The 26,363-nt window shown below is 44.3% G+C and overlaps 1 protein-coding gene across 4 annotated transcripts in view; it reads right to left on the bottom strand.

Moving 5' to 3' along the window:
- Positions 1–1,474: 1,474 nt before the first annotated feature.
- Positions 1,475–26,363, bottom strand: part of LOC141129356 (apovitellenin-1-like) — an 81,564-nt gene continuing 56,675 nt past the window's right edge. For 2 of the 4 annotated variants that reach the window (XM_073617333.1, XM_073617336.1), the window contains exon 4: positions 1,480–1,663. In XM_073617333.1, the coding sequence (XP_073473434.1) occupies positions 1,564–1,663 (100 nt within the window). In that variant the 3' untranslated portion in view covers positions 1,480–1,563. Of the gene's footprint in view, positions 1,664–26,363 lie in introns of all 4 variants that reach the window. The other 2 variants (XM_073617338.1, XM_073617337.1) reach the window with 2 other exon arrangements.

Below are 26,363 nucleotides of genomic sequence, written 5' to 3'. Positions count from 1 at the left end.
TTGTACTACTGTGTTACATGTCGGGCCATGTTGGCCTTGTCTGTGTTATAAATAAACAATTGAAAAAAAAACAAAAATATTCCCATAGACACACTCCTAAACCTTGTAGACAGTCTTCCTAGAAGAGTTGAAGCTGTTATAGCTGCAAAGGGTGGGCCAACTCAATATTGAACCCTACGGACTAAGACTGGGATGCCATTAAAGTTCATGTGTGTGTAAAGGCAGGCGTCCCAATACTTTTGGCAATATAGTGTATCTTCCATATTCAGGTATGAGAGCCCGGTGCCAAATAAGAAGATGATGGCAATGTCAGGCTATTATTGATGCCTGTGCCCTTTCTAGGGAGATTCACCCCTCTGTCCTGTTTACCATTATCACAGAGAGTGAAAAATTCAAAAATTTTGGGTTGTCCCCAGAGCAGGAATAGAGTGGAAATCTTCCAATGGGGACACCAGTTCTGGTTCCCTTACTATGGAGGGATGTCATCTCACTTCCTGTTTTGGCTATGAGACAGAGAGTGAAGGGAAATCTCGCCAATGAGGCCAGGTTCACATATATGCGAATTGGATGCAGGTTTCCCCTCCCCCTTACATCAGGGTCCCCAGTGAGAGGGCAGACAGTAAGAGATGATGTTATCTCTCTGCCCGCAGCTGCACAGTCAGGGCGGAACAGCGGTAATGCAGGGCGGGCGGGCGAGAGAGCAGAGAGATGACATCTGTCTCACCGCCCGCCCTGCTGTTCTGCCCTCACTGTTCCGTCCTCACCCGCTCTCCGGCTCTCCCGTTCTGCCCGCTGGCTTTGTCACGCTGCTCTCCCGTTCTGCTCTCCGGCTCTGTCATGCGGCCCGCCACACTCGTAGACCGGCTGCAGAGAGGCCGCAGCCCGGTGGTTGGGGACCCCTGCAGAGACTCGGGGCTATAACCCCAGAAGCCACCCCCTAGCAACGCCACTGGTGCTGTCAGTGGAGTTCCCCTGTTGATGTAAATGAAGTCCCGAAGTTGAAGCTTTAAAAAAAAAAAAAAAGCAGCCTGACCATGTTTACCAACCACATTGCTCAACTGCTGAAACACTAAGATAAAAAAGAAACATTGTGTAATTTTGTTTATACAGCTACAGATCAAAGGGATGAACTTTTGTCTGCAGGTGAAGTAAGTTTAAAGCAACCTGCCAAGTAAAAAAATTTAATATTTTTTTTATTAAATTGTTCCTCTATTTAACCCTTATTAAGCCTTAATTTACTATAATCAGCCTTATTAACTCCTTATTCTCCATTTCATTAATATTTTCCTGCTGTTTTTCAGTGGCTGGCTGTCAAAGCCCACCCTTCTTGCTGCCGCATATATATGTTGTGTAGTTGGCTGAAGATCAGCACGTACCTCTGAGCTCCTGACTCCCTCTAATGGCCCCAATTCCTAGTCGGAGCAAGGCAGACTTTTTGGATGGATGTGATGAAATTAAGCACAAAGGAAGATTTGTATCTGTATTAATTTTTATCTTTATTGGAGGATCAGAAACTTGTTATATTTTCCCCGCATTTTTTCTTTTCTTTGGCGGTCCATTCTTCTAATTGACCCATTTGTTTTCATTCAGAAAGTCGGTGAATTTTTGGTAATATTCTTCAGCTTTCAAGCTCATCTTGGACGTTTTCTCTATTAAGAAACCCCTGAATAATGGCAAGAAAAACTGAGCGTTAGAAATGTTTAATTATACGTTTTAAGATTTTGAAAAACGCTGGAAGCGCAATTGAAGTGTAGCACTGGGCTGGGCTCCTTAACCCTTTCACTGCCAACGCCGTTTTTGCAGGTTTTTTCGCACACGTGATTAAAAAAAAAAAAATTATACATATATATATATACAGTATATATATATATATATATACAGTATATATATATATATATATATATATATATATATATATATATATATATATATATATATATATATATATATAATTTTAGGCCTGGCGATTAGTTAAGACCCTAAATATTATATATTTTTCTGACAGCAGAGACCCTAGAGAATAAAATAGTGGTAGTTTAGTTCCATGTCTTTTAGTTGTTTGTTGTAATTTCAGTAAAAACTACATTCAAGTTCATTTTACAGCACACAAACACAATGGGGGTTGTTTACAAAAGGCAAATCCACTTTGCACTACAGTTGCAAACTACAAGTGCAAAGTGCATTTAAAAATTGCACTGAAAGTGCACTTGGGAGTGCTGTCGCTGTAAATCTGAGGGGTAGATCTGAAATGAGGGGAAGCTCTGCTGATTTTATCATCCAATCATGTGCAAGCTAAAATGCTGTTTTTAACTTTCCTTGCATACCCCCCTCAGATCTACAGCGACCGCACTTCCAAATGCACTTCCAGTGCAATTTCAAGTGCACTTTGCACTTGTAGTTTGCACTTGTAGTGTAAAGTGGATTTGCCTTTAGTAAATAACCCCCAATATATTACCCATTTTTTGGTAAAATATAAAAGATGTTGCACTGAGTAAATAGACACCCAACATGTAAAGGCCTAAAATCGTAGGTGCCTGTGAAACGGTGACAAACCTCAGTACCCTATATTTTCCATAGGAAACATTTAAAGGGCCCTACAGGTCATCGGTTTAGAGGTATCCATGAATATTGAGCCTGGAATTATTGCTCTCACTGTGGCTTTCACAGCAATATGTGACGTGTATCACAATCTATGTTGTGCATAGGCGCCCCCCCCCCCCCCCCAATGCATGTATTTACATTCATATGAGCATGTATGTGGAGTTGGGGGAGGGGCGCAAAAACTTTTGGAGGGTTTAAAAGCTTGGTTGTAACTTCCTTTTTTATCCATTTTTCCTTTTCTTTTCATTAAAACTTTATTCTTTTATCACATAGGGGGAAAAAAGTCCTCTATGATGATTTTTTGGTTGCAGGTTTTCTTTAACCACTTCAGCACTGGAAGGATTTACCCCCCTTAATGACCAGGCCACTTTTGCGATACTGCACTGTGTTGTTTTAACTGACAATTGCGCGGTCGTGCAACGTTGTAAAATTGACATCCTTTTATTTCCCACAAATAGAGATTTCTTTTGGTGGTACTTGATTTTTTGTGCTATAAACAAACAAAAAGCGACAATTTTGAAAAATTGAAACTATTGAAACTGTATATATTTTAATTTTTTGCTATAATACATAAAATATATATATACAATTTATTTGGCAGTTTAGGCCAATATATATCCTACATATTTTTGGTAAGAAAAAAAAAAAAAAAAAATCACAATAGGCATATATTGATTGGTTTGCGCAAAAGTTATCTCATCAACAAACTATGGGATAGATTTAGGGACTTTTTTTTTATTATTGTTTTTGCTAGTAATGGCGGCGATCTGCGATTTTTAGCGAGACTGTGACATTGCGGCAGACAAATCTGACCCCAAATTACACTTTTTGGGGACCAGTGACATTATTACATTGATCAGTGCTATTAAAATGCACTGATCAATGTAAAAATGACACTGGCAGGGAAGGGGGTTAACATTAGGGGGCAATCAAGGGGTTAACTGTGTTTTCCCTGGGAGTGTTCTAACTGTAGGGGGGGATGTGCTGCCAGGGACATGACAGAGATCACTGTTCCCAATCACTGTCATGTCCCCTGTCAGAACGGGGATCCACTTGTTTACAAAGGCAGATCCCCGTTCTGCCTCTGTACTAGGCGATCGCGGGTCGCCAGCGGACATTGAGAAAATGTCACTGGTAGGGAAGAGGTTAACACTAGGGGGCGATCAAAGGGATTAAATGTGTTCCCTGAGTGTTGCAGTTCATGCAGCATAATGCCTAGTCCCATAGGGGCTGCACTTGCCGGTATAGAGCATAGGCAACCGAGCTGTAGGTGGACAGCATGCACTCTGATTGCGTTCCACCTACTCGCTCAGCCTCCTGAAAATCACGTGATGTGCGTAGTGACGCCATATGCGTTTCGTCATAGACGTCTTCAGCGGCGATGTCTTACCACTGCACGTCACGTATTTTATAAGCGAGAGCAGCTTGTAACCCCGCCCACTTAACACCGACCCGCCCAGCTAGCAGGGCTGGACTGGGACAAAAATGTGGCCCTGGACTTTATCCAGATCGGCCCAGGGAACAGCACATCAGGGTACAGGGCACAGCACATCAGGGCAGAGCACAACAGGGCACAGCGCACATCAGGGTACAAGCACATCAGGGTAAAAGCACATCAGGGTACAAGCACATCAGGGCACAGTGCACATCGGGGCAACAGGACACAGCACATCAGGATACAGAGCCCAGCACATCAGGGCACAGCACATCGGGGTACAGCACATCAGGGTACAGCACATCAGGGTACATGGGGCACATCAGGGCACATTCAGGGCACATGGGGCACATCAGGGCACAGCGTTTACTTGTTGTTTTCTTCAAATGCAGAGAAGTGCAGGAAGCCTCTGTAGTAAGTTCTCTCTCATGTCACGCTGCTGCTGCTCCCCATGGCAGCCTCTTCTCCTCTCTTCTTGTCCATCCCAGATGATGTCTCAAGCAAATGGGGATGGACGAGAAGAGAGGAGGGGCTGCTGGGGGGAGCAGCAGCAGCGTGACATGAGAGAGAACTTACCAACAATTGGTCCACAAAGTATTTCTGCCCACCTATACCCTGTTTACCACCACTGCGCCTCGGAGTATACACACAATAGTTATTATTATTATTATGCGATAAGTGTTGCTGCAAATACTTAATTATAGCTGCCACTTTACTGTATATGAAAGTTTAATAATTAGTGTTTTCTTCTATAACGTGTAATAAAAAATGTGTACAACACGTGGAATCAAACAGTGGCGCTTAATTCAAACAAAATACTACACTCTTACAGTGACTAATTAAACACCTAATCAAGTGTAAATGAGATCTGAACACAAAATTATATAAAAAAATACATATACCTTCATATATGTATAAAGTGAACACCAGGTGATAAGTGAAAATCATATAACGAGTTAAATAAATATAAAATTCCACACATCAAAAGATATTTCACTGTGACTCATTTATTCGCAAGGATCCGATCCAAGACAAAAAATATTTAATACAAAAAATTGTTCATTAAGTTGTTGTGATAAAGTCCTTCAAAAATGATGTCTTCCTTCCAACTTCCACCACACCCAAGTGTTGAATGGACCCACTCCCAATGGAAAACACACTCACCAGCTCCAATTGCCCCCACTTGCGTGTAAGGCGACAGTGCTTAATGTTTCCAAACAGGAAGGATTATATTGATAAGCCAGCCATCCAAATATATATGTACAACCCGTTCCACATGTGAATAAAAGAAAAGCTCCAATAGTGTAATTCGTACAACCAGTTTATTGAACAACACACAAGCCAAATCTTCAATGGTTAAACTCACACTTATAAAATTAAAAATTAGCAAAGTGAAACTTCCACAGCATACTGCGTTCCACTGCACAGCACAGCACAACAACTTGTATAAACTCTTTAGGGGTTGCGGTCACGGCGGACCCGAGGTATGCAGGCGACTGCTCGCTTATCTCACCCACTCCTCGCTCGCCCACCACTTTGACAGGTCCCCTCTCCTGATAGGTTAGACCGCGACGCTCGGCTCTCTTCGCGTCACTCGTTCCTGGTGTCCACCAACGCTCGGCCACGCCCCGACATGTTTCGTCACGCCTGTGACTTATTCATGGGATAGGCTGCCCGAGATGTCAGTCCTCCCTTATGTACCCTCCTATCCACTAAAGAACGGAGATCATTAAACGCGCATGCGCAATGTTCGTACATCGCGCCTGCGCATTACTGGTGTCCCCGTGAGCGCAAAAATACCCCTATTGCTAGGATACATTGCTCAATTAGACATGTAAAGTACATTTTATGTAATTTTTGATTATCGGACTATACATAACATCATACAATTCATATGCACCAGCTATCTTACAGCTAATAACAGCGTCCTTTATTACTCATCCTCCATATATTTCTTGGACCCTAAATGCTGAAGCCTAAATAATTATTACTTTGGGAGTAAGTCTTCACTATAATTACAAGTACTCATGAAAAATGATAATCATAAAAATTAAATATCTCAGTGTTTTATATATTTATATGTATTAAAATCAGTTTTAAAATTATCTCCAAACAAACCTTATATGGGTGGCTGGAATATATCTATCCTAACAAATAGGTCGGACTGGACTGGTTTGAACACATGGATCGGTGACCACCTCTTTATGGAACTAATTATTCTTTATTGTTAGGATAGATATATTCCAGCAACCCATATAAGGTTTGTTTGGAGATAATTTTAAAACTGATTTTAATACATATAAATATATAAAACACTGAGATATTGGCACAGTGAGGCTGCATTTGATGGGCACACTGAGGCTGCATTTGATGGGCACACTAAGGCTGCATTTGATGGGGCACAGTGGCTGCAATTGAGGGGGCACAGTGGCTGCATTTGATGGGCACAGTGGCTGCATTTGATGGGGCACAGTGGCTGCAATTGATGGGCTCAGTGGCTGCAATGGATGGCACAGTGACTGCATTTAATGGCAGAGTGAGGCTGCAATTGATGGGGGTTTTTTCAGTATTTTTTAGTTTGCACCCTCCCCCACCTAAAACATTTTGAGCACCGGCCACCACTGACAGAGAGAGACAATGCTCCAAATTGTCCGCACAGAGAGACCACTCTTCAATAAAATTGTTTGATTCCTTTATCAACATAGTAAAGCTATGTACACACCACTAGTTTTTTTTTTTTTTTGCTCGATTCAGCGAGTTGAACAAAAAAACTGACAGCTCTGGTTGGAGCTGCTGAGCATGCGCAAAAGTGACCTGAGCATTGATCACTTTTCAGCGGAGTGGCAGTGCCAGCTGCAAGTGTGTACAAGCCTTTGGGCACACACTGGTGTCCTGCAGCTTGGCCGCAGTGCTTATGTACACAGTTTTCTTTAACCGCAGTCCCATAGGCTTCTTTTAGGTTGTGCGTTTTTGCTGCAGTTTTTTTTTTTATTATAGCGCACCAAAGATGCAGCCGTTTTTGTGCACTTTCAGAAAATGCAGCAAAAATGTGTAAAACTAATAGAAGTCTATGGGACATGCAGGAAGATAGTGAGATCACCCACACTGCAGCCAAACTGCAGCAGACCAGTGTAAGCCCACTACATACCCTGTTTCCCCGAAAATAAGACCTAGCTTGATTGTCAGTGATGGCTGCAATATAAGCCCTATTCCCCAAATAAGCCCTACCCTGTTTCCCTAAAAATAAGCCCTACCCTGAAAATAAGACCTACAAGGATTTAGGGCTTATTTGGGGGGTAGGGCTTATATTGCAGCCATCACCGACAATCAAGCTAGGTCTTATTTTCGGGGAAACAGGGTAGTACATAGGAGCAGGTACTGTACAGGCTGCTGAAAGAAACCTCCTTATCTGCAGAGAGAAGGGGGAGAGGTCGGTCACAGCTCACTCACTTGGAAGGAAGGACCCAGCAGGCAGAAGGCGCAGGCTCGGTTATCAGCTTCCAGAGCGTCCCATACAGAACACCGACGGATCTCAGTTTGAACGTTCCCGCCCACACGTCCTATTCACAGAAGCAGCACACAGGCTGCCCGGAGTGTTGGCAGGCACAGTGAGAGATGGGGCTGGAGGAGGCAGAGCGGATCCACCCTCTTCCATTCGGCTGTGCTCAGTCTGAATGGAAAGGACACAGACTGTCAGCTCAGAAGCCATGAACATCACTGTCTGTGACGTGACAGATGTCCACTCACAGCGCTAACGTTCCTGTGTGCGCAGCCTATTGCATTAGGGTGTGCACCCTTAAGCTCAAACACACATGCGTGTGCCGGTGTCTACATATATATGACCCTGGCACATTGATCTCCCTGCCGGCACAGTGAAAGAGAAGAGCATAAGCACTTCCTTAATGGCAGAGCCGGTAAGAGGGAGATCTTTCCCCTGTTTCTGCTGCTACGCAGAGCGATAACACTAATGTGCACGGGGTGATTAGGGTGTGCCTGGGCACACCCGGCACACCCTGTGCGCACGCCTATGGTTCCTGCACACTTCTGGGCTGTTATCCAGCCCTGCCAGCCTCCCTCCGGAGTCACCGGAGCAGTAAAACTCGGCCAACTGCACATGCTCAGTTCCCAGCTGGCAGCACATCGGCCTTTTTACGGGGAATCAGAGCGGCCTGGGGAGAAATTGCATCCCTGCCCCCCCAGCCCAGCCCGCCCCTGACCCCATACATCGCATAACGATGTTAAATAGGAGCCCAACCCGGGGCGGACCAAATATGGTTTCAGGTGAAGGTAGATAATAATACACCCGCTCTCCCTTGATAACACCATAAAATTCATAAACACAAATCAGTTAATACAGAGACCGGGATAAATATATCAATATAAGATAAATTTGTACCATTAGTATATGTAGCGCCCTGCTCCTGTTGATCAGGCGCTTATATGTAAATTTAGGGGGTTATCTGTTCTGTATATAGTTCAGATTTAATCTATGGCTAAATTAGCCTCTGTTCCAGCATTGGCTGTGTTGCGTGTAGTTCCACATTGTTGTCTGTAGGTGTCGTTGTCACCACAGACCAGTGTTGAAAAGCAACAGGCTGAAGTGTATTGAGTGCTCTTCTTTCTCAGAGGTAACTCAGCAGAGGTGGTCCACTGCCATGCATTCTGGGAGAGAGTACTTAAGGGGCAGACGCCATTTTTGGTTCTCTTTTACCTGCTGGCCCTCCTGGTCTAAAGGTATGTAACAGCTTCCTTTCAGTCTCGGGACCATGCTGGCCCGAGGCTACGTTACTATAAGTAGGCCCAGAGGTCGTCTGGGGCCTGTTGGTTTAGAGGTGGTCCTGTGCTGTCTGTCCTGGGGGACAAGCAATTGAGAAGATCCAGGGGAGGACTCATCTTGGAGAGGACCATGCAGAAGGCTGGTATCTCAAGAGGGGCCTGGTGACTCAATTGGAGGATGAATCCTAACCTAACCTACCGCACAGTACTGCCGGGTCGGCTTAAAGGTTCTGGTACTGTGTTGATGTTCATCTAAAACTATTACAGATAAGTTGTAGTTAGAGGATTGTACAACCATTACTACGTCCTGTGGCAGAGGATCGTACAGCTATATTGTTCTTTTAAAGTCTGTGGCAGAGACTTTTTGTTCGTGCTCCATTCCGGCTGCTAGGTCAGTGAGAGAGGCCTATCCGGGTGGGCGAAGATCTTTGGACTGAAGATGTGTTCGTCTCTAAGATCTTAAATTCCTCAGTGATCTGCGAAAGGTATTTGAACTTTTCTGCAACTCCCTTTCTACCTCTTCACTGCTACTTCCTTTCAAGTTTTGCAATAAAGCATTGGAAACAGAATAAAGTGACTGGTGCATACATTGTTGGGCGCAAGGCCCAATATGGACTCTAAGTTCCTGATGTGGGGAAACTACAGGTAAGGGGTGACGGCAACAGACCAATTTATTTCAGCAGCTCCTTCGGGGGTTAGTGCTACATATATAATCTAATTGCTCCAGAATCCCCCTAGTGACTAAGGATAAAATCTTAAGGATAAATTTAGTAAGAGAGCAAAGCCAGATTACCCAGATTACCCAGTAAAATACCCATCAACCATTGCTGATTACTCAAGCCCTTTGGCCCGTAAGGTGTAACAAGTGGCACAGGGTAGGCTTAAGGATAAAATGAAGATAAAGGTAAACATAGAATTACGAATAAAGAAAAGAGTACCTATAGAAATGTAAAAATAGAAATAAAAATAAGATAGATCGCCTAGTCCAAAAGGCAGCAAATACAAATAGTTTCCTATTGAACCTGGCTCAACAATTAGCTGGCATACCTCCAATTACCTAGTAGCCCAGACCCTAAATAAAATCAGTTAATGCACAGACCGGGGTAAATTTAGCAGTGTAAGATAAATTTGTACCATTAGTATATAGTCTAATTGCTCCAGAGTCCCCCTAGTGACCAAGGATAAGATTCAAGGATAAACTTATTAAGAGAGCAAAACCAGATATTACCCAGTAAAACTGTCTAATTACCCATCAACCATCGCTGATTACTCAAGCCCTTTGGCCCATAAGGTGTAAAAAGTGGCATAGAGTAAGGTTAAGGATAAAATGAGAATGAAGGTAAACATAGAATTAAAAATATAGAAGTACCTATAGAAATATACAATAATAAAAATAGAAATAGAAATAAATCGCCTAATCCAAAAGGCAGCAACTACAAATAGTTTCCTATTGAACCTGGCTCAACAATTAACTGACATACCTGCAATTATCTGGTAGTCCAGACCCTAAAAAGAAGGCGAGTATGGGTACTAGGAGGGCAAGCCATAAATTGTGGTAGAAATTTGGGAGTTAAAGGTAAATATATATATATGTATAAATTGTAAGACTAAACCTCCTAGGGTGTGTGCCCCAGCTAATACTCTGGAACCCACCCCACAAGGCATGCAATGCATGAGGAGGGGTATGGTGGTGGGCCCTCTATACAAGCCCCACACTACAGCTTAGGGAGTAAGCCACATCTCAGACAATACATGAGGGGTGTGGGATGGGCATCTGCTCCTCCACCTACTTGGAAGATTCCTCTGCACACCCCTACATAATGTATATACCGTGGCCCCCCATCAGTTGGGGAGGGGGCGCCACGAACAACATAGTTTCCATAATGGGCTGTACAGAGGTATATACATAACTTCTAAAGTAGAGACCGTACTACCATAAACCTGGGATTAGGGATTGGCTATGAAGCAGTTGAGGTCTATGTCCAGGTTAAGGCCCTTGGGACCAAGGGACCCCAACCGGTAGATCCAAGCTGTTTCATCTTGAGATACTAGGGTGGTTTTATTTCCTCCTCGCCAGTGATCCTTGATGAGGTCAATCCTATAAAATATTAACCCAGTGGGGTCCCTGTGGTGTACCTCATCGAAGTGGCATGATAGGTTGTGTTTCGGGAAGCCCTTCTGTATGTTCTTGATATGCTCCCGTATACGTACACAAAGTGGGCGGGTGGTTCTGCCCACTTACTGAAGGTGATTAATTCGCTTATCCGGTATTCTCTATGATCAGTTTTTTACTTAAAAGATTCCCTTTTGTGAGGTTGTTTTTTACTCACTCTACATGCTAGACACCTCTGGCATTTAAAGAAGCCCTTCATTTCTGGAAAGATTTTAATTGTTTTAGGTGGGTTGACTACATTATGGACTAAGTGGTTCCAAAGGGTAGGTGCTCTCCTATAAACAAACTTTGGCTTGTTGGGCAGTATTTGTGAGAGGACACGGTCCTCCTTTAGTATAGGCCAATATTTTTTCAGGATGTACTCAAAGGCCTTATATTGGAGTATTAAACCCTGTAATAAAGGCCATCTCCATTTTGTTTTCTTTTCTAATTGATTTATTAAGGAGAGTGTTTCTGTCCATGCTCGCTATATTAAGCTTCAATTTTTCCAGATGTTCTCGCTTGTTTCCTTTTTCAAGGAACCGCTCAATTAGAATATCAGCCTGTAGTTGGAAGTCTTCTATTGTGTCACAATTTCTCCGCAACCTAAGCAGTTGGCCCTTGGGTATATTCCCTTTCCACTTCGGTTGGTGGCAGCTGGGCATCGGGATGTACCCATTTCAATCGGTTGCCTTGAAGAAAGTCCTGGTACATAATCTTTCCCCTCTTTTGAAGATCTCCATATCATAGATCTTATGATTGCTTCATTTACCAGAAAAGGTAAGGCCATATATATTGTCGTTCAGACCATTCAGAAATTCCTCAAACGATTTAGCTGTACCGTCCCATAGTATAATAAGGTCATCTATATTCCTACGATACAACTTTAATTGGGGAAGCTTCTTTGAATAAACGTACTCCTCCTCCCACATGTTCATGAGGAGGTTAGCTACGCTTGGGGCATAACGTGCCCCCCATCGCCACTCCTTCCGTTTGAACGTAGAAATTATGGTCATACCAAAAATAGTTGCACCCCATAGCAAGCTGTAAGCCCTCAAGGATGTAGTTGATCTGCTCCTGTGTTATGGCTGTAAGTTCATGTAGGGCTTTCTCCACCCCCAAAAGGCCATCCTTCTGGACTATACCTGTGTATAGGGAATTTACGTCAATAGTGGCTAACAAATAACCCTCGGTCCCACTTATCTGTTGGAGATCCCCTATATGTTGTAAACTATCACGTATGTAAGATCTCCCTTTTTGTACCAGTGGTTTGAGATATTTGTCAAGGTACTCCCCCAGTCTTGAGAATACCGAATTTATCCCACTGATAATGGGTCTTCCGGGTGGCTTATCTAGTCTTTTGTGGATCTTCGGGGTATAGTAGATAACTGGGGTTTTCGTGGAATTAGATACCAGGTATTCTGCTTCCTTAGCATTAAATATTCCAATCTCCTTTCCTTTCTTTACAAAGGCTTTCAGTTTGTTTTCATACGTCAGTTTAGGGTTAACCTTAAGCTTTTTATAAGTGTGTTCCAGCTTCAGTAAGTTGTTCATTTCTTCTTCATAGTCACGCTTATTAAGAATTACCAGTCCCCCCCTCTTGTCTGCTGGGCGTATAACGACTTTCCTCTTACCTAATTCTTTAATAGTCTTCCACACATTTTTAGTTTTTGTATTCTCTCTTGCAAGTTTGGCTAGGTCATCTTCAAGCATTTTTTTAAAAGCTCCCATGCATTGATTCCCAGGTGTTTTGGGGTTGAATATGGATTTATTTCTCAAATTGGTTTCTACGTATGCTGGCTCATCCCTTATTCTACTATCTTTATTTAATAAAAAATGTTTCTTTATATTGTTTTCTCATGAATTTTTGCAGGTCAATTAAGACCTCAAATTTATCCAGGGGTTTGTCTGGAGCATATTTCAATCCCAGGTCGAGAACTTTCATTTCTTCGTCAGTAAACATAATGTTGCTGAGATTATATATTCCCTTCCCTAATGCTCTCTTCGCCGTTTTCTTCCTCCCTCCTCTGCTTCCTCTTGACTGTTTCCTCTTTCCTGGTTTCTCTGTATGGGTGCCATGTCTCTTCCTTGGTTCCTGTCCCAATATGTCCTTGGATGGGGATATTCTCCATGATCCTGGGATCCATCCAGTCCTTGGGCATCAATCCCTCTGTGATATCCACCTTGTGGGCCCCCTCTGTTCCCATTCATTCCTCTCCTTCCATTGCTCCTGTAAGGCACACAGGCTTTCCATCTCCCTGGTGGTCTGTCTCGTGGGCCCCCCTGGGAAAAACCCTATGTTCGCTAAGATCTCTTCCATATTGGGGTCCTCTTTCGTCCCTAGGGTCTCTCCCATAATGGGGGTACGTGTCATAATGGTTACCCCTCCTCAATGGTGAGAAACTGTTGTATGTAGGTATATTGTACCTTGGTGACATAGGAACTCTGGCCCCAAGGGGTTCCTGATAGTTGACTCTCCTTGGTTCTGTTCTCTCTTGACACCAATTTCCTGGTCCAGGTCGTTGGCGGTTCCCTTGTGTTATGTTAGTGTGATTGGGTTGCTGAGGGGTATTTAATAATGGTCCCAGCAATGTAGTTTCCATATTGCCATCAGGGTTATCGTCCATCATTGTGTCCTCCAAATCCTCAGTGGGGTCTCCCAGGGCTACTTGCCATTTATAGACCTTCATGTTATTATAGTCCAGGACGTCTCTTAAATTTTTTCTGTTTTTTCGCTTGTATATCAGTGTCATATTTCTTTATCATCTCTTGAAGTTCTTTTTCTTTATCCTTATATTCCTTATGGTTGGTGAATGGTAATATCAGAGTCTTGGTCTCTGCTATACTGGCCTCTATCAGCCTCAGTTTATACTGCCTTCTTTGAACAATTTTTTGTAATAATTCGTTTTCGCATTTATTAAAGAAGGAATACCATTCCTCCATAAGCTCAGCATCATCAATGCTGTCTTTGGGGTTCAAATCCCATCTAAGTCTTCTAGGGGTCATCTTTTCTCTAACGTACGTTTCTAGTGTGGCTACATCCCACCACACCCCAATGTTGTTTTTCCATAGTGTGCCTTAATTGTTTCATTAGGCTATGCATGTCTTGTGTGTTGGTAACAAGCTCCTGGCTAAAGATACCCCCTATGTCCACATTCCTATTGTTCATATAACCAAAAATGTCCATAGCTGCAGACCAGTATTCACACCCTAAGGTGATCAGAACAAGTAAATGAATTAATTAGGAAGGTCTGTCTGCGCTTAGGACATGTATGAAGGTTGCAGCCTCCCCCCCCAAAAAAAACCCGTAATGGGGCTCTAGAATATAGAAAAGAAAGATGTGAAGGGACGAGTGGCGCTACCTATATGTCAAATAGTGCTCTACCAAATCACTCTATAGTGGCTAAATATTAAAAGACACAGTGCTATTGTGGAATAAATTATAACAAAACAGTTACCATAAAAAACAGTTCACACTGGGACGACTTGTCAGACGACTTAGCCGCATGTCAAGTAGCGTCCCGTTCTGTACAATGGAACCGTTCTAATAGGAGCGACGCAAGGTTCCTGTACTACTTTGGGGGCGACTTGCATTGACTTCTATATAGAAGTTGTTTTGCAAGTCACCGCTGCTGTCGTGTCCTGGGTCACCTGAGATAGTCGCGCTGCAAGTCGTGCTGCCTCAATGTGAACCGGCTCTAAAGGTAATAGTGTAATAGTTATCACACCTCACCTACCCCAGTAAGTGAGTACTAAAGCCCTCTAGGTGTGGGCACCAATCCTACACAGATGAAGTTGTCACCAAAAATATAATAGCTTACAAATTAGTGTAACATAAAAATAAATCCTCTCCTTATATCAGTGCATAAAACATCCAAACATGAATATCATGGTAGTATAGTGATCCTCTGCTTATAACAGTGCATATAGTGTCCGAACCCAAAATACAGGATGTGAGTGGACCCAAAAACCAAATCCAAATAAGAATGCAAAGAATCGCACCAAAAAACAAAAAAGTTATTTAAAAAAAAATCGCACCAAAGTCGCACCAAAATGTAATTATCGCACCATATAAAAAAACATATAAGTGTATACATATAGTGTCCCAATCATAAAATCAAGGTGTATATAAATCCAAGATGCAAGAAAAAACAAAATACAAAAAAGAATGCAAAAAAAAAAAATTGCACCAAAAACAGAAAAAATGCAAAAATCACACCAAAATTAAAAATTGCACCAAGTTGCAGTTTATCGCACCGTATGCAGAGAACACATAGGTGCATTCATCCCAATGAAGGTGACTGTTCGTGTTTAGAGGAATTGTAGCAGGTGACTTTAAAAAGCAGTGAAGTGAATTAACTCTAATTAACTTTCAATCAGTGCACAAATTTAACTAAGACCAAATCCTATTAATCACAAATTGATGTAGGTGTCAATAAAATTAAAATGATATCATAAAAAACTAGTGACCAAAAAAAAATCACATAAATAAGTGATGTAAATGATAAAAAGAAAAAAAAAAGGGTTAAGGTCAGAATAATTTAAATATAGGGGTGGTAATACTGGTGGATGTAGTTAGTTGCTAACTGTAAATATATACCATAGTAATACAGCTATATAAATGCACTTTGCGCGATGGTATCACCATCATACGTGTTCATACACAATAGAACCAATAATCCTGTGACGTGTGTAGTCCAACTCAAATCACAATATGAGTCCGTTCCAACTTGCTTAGGGATTTACTTGTCACTATTTTAGGCTAGGATATCGTTACCGTTCTCAGGTGCAGATAGAGTCATGAAATAAAACAAAGAAAAGACATCATTGTGCAATAATTAAATAAGCTGGATAATCCATGGTAAGGCTTGCACTCACATATCCCTGGATAATAAGAACTCTGGTGGAAACAATCAGCCACTCAGTACGTGGTACTTTTCTCACACCGCTACTATCTATGCTGCAGACCAGCCTCGATAGTCTACATCACTGGCTCCTCCTAAGTAGGTATTTATCGGCGTATAACACGCACCCCAAGTTTAGGAGAGAATTTTAACCCTTTCATGACTAAGCCTATTTTTGAACTTTGGTGTTTACAAGTTAAAATCCGTATTTTTTGCTAGAAAATTACTTAGAACCCCCAAACATTATATATATTTTTTTAGAAGAGAGTCTAAAGAATAAAATGGCGATTGTTGCAATATTTTTTATCACACGGTATTTGTGCAGCGGTGTTTTAAACGCAAATTTTTGGAAAAGTGACACTTTCATGAATTTTAAAAAATCCAAACAGTAAAGTTACCCCAATTTTTTTGTATAATGTGAAAGATGATGTTACGCCGAGTAAATAGATACCAAACATGTCACCCTTTATAATTGCACGCACTCGTGGAATGGCGACGAACTACGGTACCTATGAATTTCCATAGGCGACGCTTTAAAAATTTTTTACGGTTACCAGGTTTGAGCTACAGAGGAGGTCTAGGGCTAGAATTATTGCTCTCGCTCTGACGATCGCGGCGATACCTCACATGTGTGGTTTGAACACCGTTTACATATGCGGGCGCGACTTCCGTATGCGTTTTCTTCGCTGCGAGAGCTCACGGGGACGGGGGCGCTTTAAAATTTTTTTTTTTATATTTATTTATTTATTTTATTTATTTTTGTACTTTTATAAATTGTGTTTAAAAATTTTTTTTTTTTTTTTACTTTTATTGCTGTCACAAGCAATGTAAACATCCCTTGTGACAGTAATATGTGGTGACAGGTACTCTTTATGGAGGGATGGGGGGTCTAAAAGACCCCCCATCCCTCCTTTACACTTCAAAGTATTCAGATCGCCGAAAACGGCGATTCTGAATACTGTGTACTTTTTTAAAATCGGCGCCATTGGCAGCCGAGTAAACGGGAAGTGACGTCATGACGTCGCTTCCGCGTTTACAATTAGAGGGCTGGAACGAAGCCGCTCACAGCTTCGTTCCAGCCCGCCCCCAGCCGCCGGAGATTCCCGAATGGACACCGGGCCTCCCGATCGCACAGGAGGCCCGGTAACAGTGGCGGGAGGCGGCGGGAGGGGGGGGATGTCCCCTCCCGCTCCTCCGGTATAACAGCCGAGCGGCTTTTAGCCGCATCGGTTGTTATATTCGGGTAGCCGATCGCCCGCTGAAAACAACGGTACCGGGATGATGCCTGCAGCTGCGGGCATCATCCCGGTATAACCCCGGAAAGCCGAGGACGCATATGTGCGTTCGGTCGGCGGGAAGGGGAAAAAAACTTTTAGAAGGGAAGTTTAAGGAAAAAAACTTACATTTAAATGCCCATCAATGCAGCCTTGTCAGTGTCAGTGTAGCCTTGCTCCAGTGTCATTGCAGCCTTTCAGTTTAAAAATGGCGCCGCCGAGATACAGAGCCGGATGTCCTGTGTATTTCGGCAGCTTTTGAAATGGGCGGGGCCCCCTATTGGCCGGGGCCCATGAGCTTGAGCCCAGTCAAGCCCAATGGTAAGTCTGGCCCTGCCTGCCGGTCACCCCCACCCCGGCTCTCCTACCCTGTGAAGGGTGCTCTGTGCAGACTCCGTGCCAAGGGATGCCAGATGAGGTCGACGCCAGGTGGGGATCGATGTCGGTGTGGATTGTTGAGGTGTCACAGGGGCGATCGGTGTGTGCTCCTCTCTTCTGCAGCCACAGGAGGAGCTAACAGCACTCTGCATGGAGGGGCCCGAGGATCGGACTTAGCGGCTGGTGGGTCAGTCTCTCCATCCTCGGATGTGCGTCTCCTCCCTCCTCGGCCAATGGCATCGCTTCTCCTTTTGGCTAAACGGGAAATGGGTCTCACGACCCACTTCCTGATTGGCTGGGAGGAGAATCAGTGTTACAGTAGCAAATATTCATTCGCTATTCTCACACAGCTGGGTAGGCTTTGGACGCAGTGCTCTGTGCCCTGAACCCACCCTATTTTGAAGCCTATTAGGGCCTCTGGCTCTAATCATGTGCTTCAAAATCCCCCATTGGAATTCATGCGTCCGGGGCCCTGTATGTAGATTAGGGGGCTGGGCGCATGGATAGGTGGGGGCGGCGCCACTAATGGAAGGGCTGCCACTGAGAGTTACATTATGAAAATGGACGAGGATGATTCTGGGGGGGGGATGAGAGTTACATTGTGAAGAGCCTCTCCACAATCTAACTCTCATCCCCAACCAAGATAATCCTCATCCATTTTCACTGGTCCACTCCAATCTACAGCACAGCAGAACTTCACCGCACACTGGGGACTTACCCTCCATGCTGCTCTCTGTCTCGCATCTGTAATGCATGCATCTGAGAGGGCTGGGTCCACTCCCACCAGTGATGAGACTGATCACACCTCCTTCCCAAGTCCCCCCCGCCTAATCACAAAACTAGTAACGTAGCAGCAGCAGGCTCCGCCTCAACAGTGAAGGAAGCAGAGCGAGTGCAAGATCACCTTTGGGGAGGAGGCGGGGACATGGGGAGAAGGAATCAGGCGGCAGCTTCTTGTGCATGTATGTGACATTCTCTATTGCGGGCGCCGCGCGGCCAGCGGCTGCCTGCTGTGCTAGTGTAGCGCTGATAATTTTTGCCTGTCTTTTTAATGTAATGTTAAAAGTATGGACAATGCATGCTTTGGTATTTGGCACCATCTAGTGGCCAAAATGTGAAATGTACTTGATTTATCGACACTTTCAAGAACATTGGAGAAATGTTACAGGAAGTGACTGTTTGTTTACATTTTACAAAGAACTGACCTACCCACAATGCCAAGTGACCTCCCATGGACACTCAGCACTGAACTGCATGCTGGGTATGTTATAAAAGGGCCCGCATGGCCATTTTCTTTTTCTTGTTCCTGGGACGCGTGGCCTGCCTGCAGGGCCTGTGGGTGTGTGTGTCCCACAGAGGCCTACCTCGTGCGGATCGGAACAGCGGCCTTTGATCCTGCCTTACATCACAGCGTGCTGGAGCAGCAGTGTGATCGTTACAGAGACCCTTGAAGGAGGTAACCGAGGACTCCCGGTCGTCTGTGAAACGGAGCAGCGTGACGGTGTGGCCATAGCAAATAGACTGAGATCTGGTGGATTGGAGGCATCCATCTGTCTGGACCCAGTGTGGTGAGAGGGCTGTTGCCCATAGTTTCTTAACGCACTTTTATACACCTAGACTCTTAACACAGTGTTGCTGGGACCTGTAGTCCCACAGAGAAGAACTTATTCAAAAGGACTGATTTTAAACAGGCCTCAAGCCTACCCTTCACCGCACTACTGACACTGTGTTATTCAAAGTCAATTACACCAGAGGCAGTTGCAGGTGTACTGCACTACAGGAATAGTTCTAACGTTCATTTTCCGTTAACCTCTGTTTGTTCAACTGTCGGATTACAATTAACTCAACACAAATAGCTAGCAGAAGACAGAAGACTGGAAAGACTGCATCTCTCATTGCAAGGCCTTGCATCCTATTAATGATAAGAGGGACTGCATTATAAAGTAGGGGGAGCTCCCTAGAAATTGTGTTGTGCTTGATTGATTAACCTTGTATTCTGTGGTCACCAAGGTGTGCTGGAAGTGGGAAGGTGCTCAGAGTTAAGGGTTTTGTGCTCTGAGCATTAGTCCCACTTGGAGACGCACTCTCAGGGGTCATCTAAGACAACTTTATATGTACAAACTGTTGTGAATATCTATTGGGCTGTTGCATTACGTTTGTGTGACAGTGCAAATACTGTAATTGCTATTTTATACCAGTTCCAGTAAAAATACGTTCCTGGTTAAATACAATTGGTATGGAGTGTTGTTCCTTTTCCAGCAGGTGGAATATCGGATACCCAGGTAATAACAAAGGTATACTATTGTGGGGTTATCTTTTACTATTTGCTTCACATCAACACTGCACCACAGCTGTGTCAAGGGGATTGAGACAATTTATTGGGGGTGGAAAAGCAGAGTACAGGCCCAATCAAATACCAGCAGCTTCTTCAGGGGTCAGTGCTACACTAGTCTAACAGTTTAATTCATTAAGCTTCTGTATGGGGGTGCAGGCCGTCCCTTGGCCCGGCGGGCCCCTTGGGACTCTCGGGCCCCTTACAAATGTATTGCCTGTACCCCCCTGATGGTGGCCCTGCCCTTTGCTAGTTGCAATGTTAATTGGCAGACTTCTACAGGTAGACAGCCATGCAGGAAAAGGCATCCAGCGGGACACCACATCTGCATGTGTAAGTGTGCTGTCTCCTATGGCAACAGTCTTAGAACAGTTCCTAACACAAGCTGTAACGAACTCCTTTACTTCCTCTACAATCACTTCTTGTAGATTTTCAATCCACTGAGCTCCCAGTCTTTCTCACTAGACTTTCTGATTCACTGTCACTGAATCCCTTGAGCTCTTCCAATCAGGTTACTCAGTATCTTCCTCAAGCGTCACCCCCACTTCCCTGCTTGGTCCCTGGCTTGGCACTTCAGATACTTCTCAAGCGTCACCCCACTGGCTGGGTCTCTGGCTTGACACCTGCTGAAGTTTCCCGATTCTTCACCATCCCCGGTTGGTGAGAATACTGCTCCGGTACTTGCTTCAGCTACTCACAGCGGTCCCTGGTAATAAAGTGGTTGGTCCCTTAGTGGCGACAGCTTCCCCTCTACCTCCAACCATGACAGGTAGAACCGTCACTTCTGGATGGATTGCCAGCCGCAATCCCAACCCTGCATTGCTCTTCTGCTTCTGGATAGGCCCTCAGACAGCCCAGCAGCCAGATGTCCCTGGGATAGGCCCAAACTTTGGCCTAGCACCCCGAACAATACAACACACACCCACCCAGACAGCTGTCCAGGTGGCACAGAACATAGATCACCTGACGCCACCCGAATATATTGGTTTTCCCAGCAGGCCAAGGGATTTAAGAAAACCCCTGCCCATTGGCTGAAATACCCCATATACTCATAATCTGTCCTTGCATCGCCCTTTTCTTATCTAATGTCACCAAGTGCCCGGTCACCTAGCGACAAAAGAGAAAAGTGCAGCAATTCCTGACTTAGGGTGAAACCAATTGATCCCTAACAATTGGCCAAGGCAACTATACCTGGCAGGTAAATTTAGGAGCAACCCTGTCTAGACATCAGGGTGATACACTTAATCGGTTCCCGACCGCCGCATGTAGATATACGTCGACAGAATGGCACGGCTGCGGAAATGGGCGTACCTGTATGTCCCTTTGAATTTGCCGCAGTGCCATCGCGTGAACAACCCCGGCGGCGCACGCACCTGCCGCGAGCTCCGTGAGTAGGATCGCGGGTCCCGCGGGCTCGATGACCGCGATCGTCTCACGGAGAGGTAGAACAGAGAAATGCGAATGTAAACAAGCATTTCTCCGTTCTGCCTAGTGACACTGTCACTGATCACAGCTCCTTGTAATCGGGAGCGGTGATCTGTGTCGTGTCACACACAGCCCCTCCCCCCCCACAGTTAGAATCACTCCCTAGGACACACTTAACCCCTACAGCACCACCTAGTGTTAACCCCTTCGCTGCCAGTCACATTTACACAGTAATCAATACATTTTTAATCGCACTGATCTCTGTATAAATGTGAATTATCCCAAAAATGTGTCAAAATTGTCCGACGTATCCGCCATAATCTCACAGTCACGATAAAATTCGTTGATCGCCACCATTACTGGTTAAAAAAAATAAATTATTAATAAAAATGCCATAAAACTATCCCCTATTTTGTAGACGCTATAACTTTTGCGCAAACCAATCAATAAACGCTTATTGCGATTTTTTTTTAATCAAAAATATGTAGAAGAATACGTATCGACCTAAACTGAGGAAAAAAAAAATGTTTTTTGGGGATATTTATTATAGCAAAAAGTAAAAAATAATGCGTTTTTTTTTTTTTTTTAAATTGTCGCTCTTTTTTTGTTTATAGCGCAAAAAATAAAAAACACAGAGGTGATCAAATACCACCAAAAGAAAGCTCTATTTGTGGGGAAAAAAAAGGACGTTAGTTTTGTTTGGGAGAAATGTCGCACGACCGCCGCAATTGTCAGTTAAAACGACGCAGTGCCGAATCTCAAAAAGTGCTCCGGTCTTTGGCCAGCCAAATGGTCCGGGGCTTAAGTGGTTAAATAAAGAATGCAAAAAAAAAAAAAAAGTCCGAAGAAGTCCATATTGGGATTGCACTCTGCACCCTCCCCCCATCTCCAAACACAACCAACACATAATAATAAATATGACACTCAAATATTGGCATAAATTGGCCGCGGCACCTTTATTGGTTTACAAATAAAATAATAATTTTCATAATTATATAATAATTCTAACTCAAATTAAGTTATCCTTCTCAAAATTGCTTAGCCTTGATGACTCAAGGAAAATCTAATCCATTAACTTTAACATAACAGTCCCCCTTATATTTAAGGTGACATACCACATAACGTGCACGCGATGGGAGGGGGGGGGGTTAATCTTTCCTTCAACCAGCCTGTCAGCTAACCCTCCTTTGACAGTAGGCTCTTTATATAATGACCCCCACTGCTTCCAGAGAGTTCCTTCCATTTTCATTGGCTCCTCCCCACCTGCCCCAGGTGAGCAGGAAGGGCCAAACCTCCATTGATTAATATGAAATCTACCTATTCTAATCAGCTAACACCTGGGGGGGAAGCAGAGGCAATCCCATGCAGGTGGGCTCCAATATTTGTGCCCTCCTGTTACATTATCCTTGTATACAATTTTCCAGAACACACTGCATTAAAAGGACATCCTTTAGACCCCTTTCACACTGGGGCGGTTTGCAGGCGCTACAGCGCTAAAAATAGCGCCTGCAAAGCGCCCTGAAAGAGCCGCTCCTGTCTCTCCAGTATGAAAGCCCCGGGGGCTTTCATACTGGAGCGGTGCGCTGGCAGGACGGTAAAAAAAAGTTCTGCTAGCAGCATCTTTGGAGCGGTGAAGGAGCGGAGTATACACTGCTCCTTCACTGCTCCTGCCCATTGAAATCAATGGGGCAGCACGGCTATACCGCCGGCATAGCGCTGCCGCAGCAGCGCTTTGCGGTGGGTTTTAACTCTCTCGGGCACTAGCAGGGGGGTAAAACCGCCCCGCTAGCGGCCGAATACCGCCGCTAAAATGGCGCTAAAAATAGCGCCGCTTTATCGCCCACGCCGCCCCCCGCCCCAGTGTGAAAAGGGTCTTACGCACACCTCCTCTCCTACAATTTCCAAGAGAGTAAAATAAAACAGATTTGACAATCTAGTGCAGTATGGAAGACTTTAACCACTTGACATCCGCGCTATAGCCGAATGACGGCCACAGCGCGGACCTGAATTTCCGGGAGGCTGTCATATGATGGCCTGCCCTGTGCAGGCGCCCTGCAGGGCGCTCTGATCACAGAGTCACTGAGACTCGGGTGATCACCGATCCGAGTAAGGGACCAGTCCCGGCCCCTTACCATGTGATCAGCTGTCAGCCAATGGCAGCTGATCCCATGATCAAAACAAAAGCTCTGTGATCGTTTTTTTTTCTCCTCTCGCTGATAGCGCGAGGAGAAAAAACAGCCGATCACCGGCTCATCAGCAAGGGACATCAGTCCGGAAGAGGCAATTCTGCCTCATATGTGCTGCCAGTGCCAGCTGCCATTGCCACCTGACAGTGCCAACAGTGCCCACCAGTGCCACCTATCAATGCCCACGAGTGCCACCTATCAATGCCCACAATTGCCACCTATCAATGCCCATGAGTGCCACCTATCAATGCCCACAATTGCCACCTATCAATGCCCACCAGTGGTGCCAATCAGTGCCACCTAGCAGTGCTGCCTATCAGTGTAACCGATCAGTGCCCATTATTGCCACCCATCAGTGCCCATCACTGCCACCCATCAGTGCCCATCACTGCTACCTTTCAGGGCCCATCAGTGCCACCTCATTAGCGCACATCAATAAAGGAGAAAAATTACCCTTTTTAAAATTTTATAACAAAAATATATTAAACATTTTTTTTTTTTTTTAAATTCGGTCTTTTTTGATTTTTTTAACAAAAAATAAAAATCGCAGAGATGACCAAATACCACCAAAAGAAAGCTCTATTTGTGGGAAAAAAATGATAAAAATTTCATTTGGGTACAGTGTTGTATGACCGCGCAATTGTCATTCAAAGTGCGACAGCGCTGAAAGCTGAAAATTGGTCTGGATAGGAGGGGGGTTTCAGTGCCCGGTAAGCAAGTGGTTAATCATAAGCAAGGAAGGCAATCAGCCATGAATGAGGGAACAAAAATGTGTGGATGAAATCACAGGATAACCGGCGCCTGGTCTGTCCAGACTGGAAAGCCTCCAGCTGCAGAGCAGTATGCTAGAAAGGAGCGGCGCTCCTATTAACCACTTCAGTTCTGACACTTCTCACACTTATGTACAAATCTACATTTTTTTGCTAGAAAATTACTTAGAACCCCAAACATTAGATAGATAGATAGACAGATAGATAGATAGATAGATAGATAGATAGACAGACAGACAGACAGACAGACAGACAGACAGACAGACAGACAGATAGATACCGTAGAGAATAAAATGGTGGGTGTTGCAATTTGTCAAACGGTATTTGCTAAGTCGTTTTTTAAAAGCAAATTTGTTGGGGAAAAAATACACTTTAGGGAATTTTAATGCACAAAAGCATAATATAATACCCAACTGTTTGGTAAAATATAAAAGATGATGTTTCCCCGAGTAAATAAATACCAAACATGTCACGCTTTAAAACTGCATACTCCCCGTGGAATGGTACAAAGCTGCGGTACCTAAACGTATGTTTAGGTCAGTGGTCATCAACTCCTGTCCTCAGGGCCCACTAATGCCGTGTACACACGACCGGACTTTTTGACCGAACTGGTCTGCCGGAACGAATCTGTCAGACAATCCGACCGTGTGTGGGCTTCACCGGACCTTCAGCGGACTTTTTCGGTCGAAAATCAGGCGGACTTTAGATTTAAAAACATGTTTCAAATCTTTCCGACGGACTCGAGTCCGGTCGAAAAATCCGTTCGTCTGTATGCTAGTCTGACGGACGAAAACCGACGCTAGGGCAGCTATTGGCTACTGGCTATCAACTTTCTTATTTTAGTCCAGTGTGCGTCATCACGTACGAATCCGTCAAAAAGTCAGACGGGATTCAGTCCGTCGAAAGTCCGGTCGTGTGTATACGGCATAACAGGCCAGGTTTTATGTATTACCTTGGGGAGATGCAGACTAGAATACTACAATCATCACCGAGGAGCAAATGATATCACCTGTGATGTATTTCAGTTATCTTGCAAACCTGGCCTGTTAGTGGGTCCTGAGGACAGGAGTTGATGACCACTGGTTTAGGTGACCCTTTAAAAGTCTTTACACAGGGGGGTCTCAAATTGGCGGGCCTCCAGCTGTTGCAAAACTACAAGTCCCATCATGCCTCTTCTGACTATGGGAGTCGTGCTTGTAACTGTCTGCCTTGCAATGCCTCATGGGACTTGTAGTTTCGCAAGAGCTGGAGGGCCGCCAGTTTGAGACCCTTGCTTTTCAGGTTACCAGTTTAGAGTTACACGGGAGGTCTGGTACTAAAACTTTGTTCTCGCTCTGACATTCACAGCAATAGCTCACATATGTGGTGCGATTGTCGTTTACGTTGCGTGCGGGACTAACGCTCGTGTTCGCATTTGCGCGCAAGCAGGAGGGGGATGGGGGCACTTTAAAATGTTTTATTAATTATTTAATTTTTTTAAACTGTCTCTTTATTTATTGTTTTTAACCACTTTTATTGCTATCAGAAGGGATGAACAACATTCCTTCATAGTTGCCAACATTGTAAAAAAAAAAATGTGGGACACTTTTGTGGCTGTAGGCGGAGCCGTACAATAATTAGGGGGCGGGGCATTCATTTGTAGGCGTGGCTTATGAAAAATATACAAGTGCGGCGTGGTTTACGCTGCATGTTGGGCGTGGCTTAAATGGGCGTGGCCCAAGAGGGTGTGGTTAGAGTCTGAGATGAATGAGGGATTAGAGGGGGAGAGGGGGAGAGGGATTAGAGGGGGAGAGGGATTAGAGGGGGAGAGGGATTAGAGGGGGAGAGGGGGAGAGGGATTAGAGGGGGAGAGGGAAATGACGGGACAGCAGCCCCAGATCCTACACTATAGAAATATGTGTATTCGAGAAAGTTTAACAATCAGCAGGTAAAGATACTCAAAACACCTGGTGTTAGCACTTCAATCATCCCGGCACCATGGTTGTTATGGTGTCAGGATGATTGAAGTGCATTATTTCTATTATTACATTGTAATATAAAATGAAATCATTCAACTCACCATAATGCAGAATCAGTGGGATCCCTGAGCATGTCACTAGCCACGTCGCGTCCGTCCTTGCATCAGGTGTC

Source organism: Aquarana catesbeiana, linkage group LG02, assembly GCF_042186555.1.
Source record: "Aquarana catesbeiana isolate 2022-GZ linkage group LG02, ASM4218655v1, whole genome shotgun sequence".
NCBI classification, from domain to species: Eukaryota; Metazoa; Chordata; class Amphibia; order Anura; family Ranidae; genus Aquarana; species Aquarana catesbeiana.
Note: the sequence above shows the minus strand (reverse complement) of the source record. Positions and strands in the feature narration are given on the sequence as shown.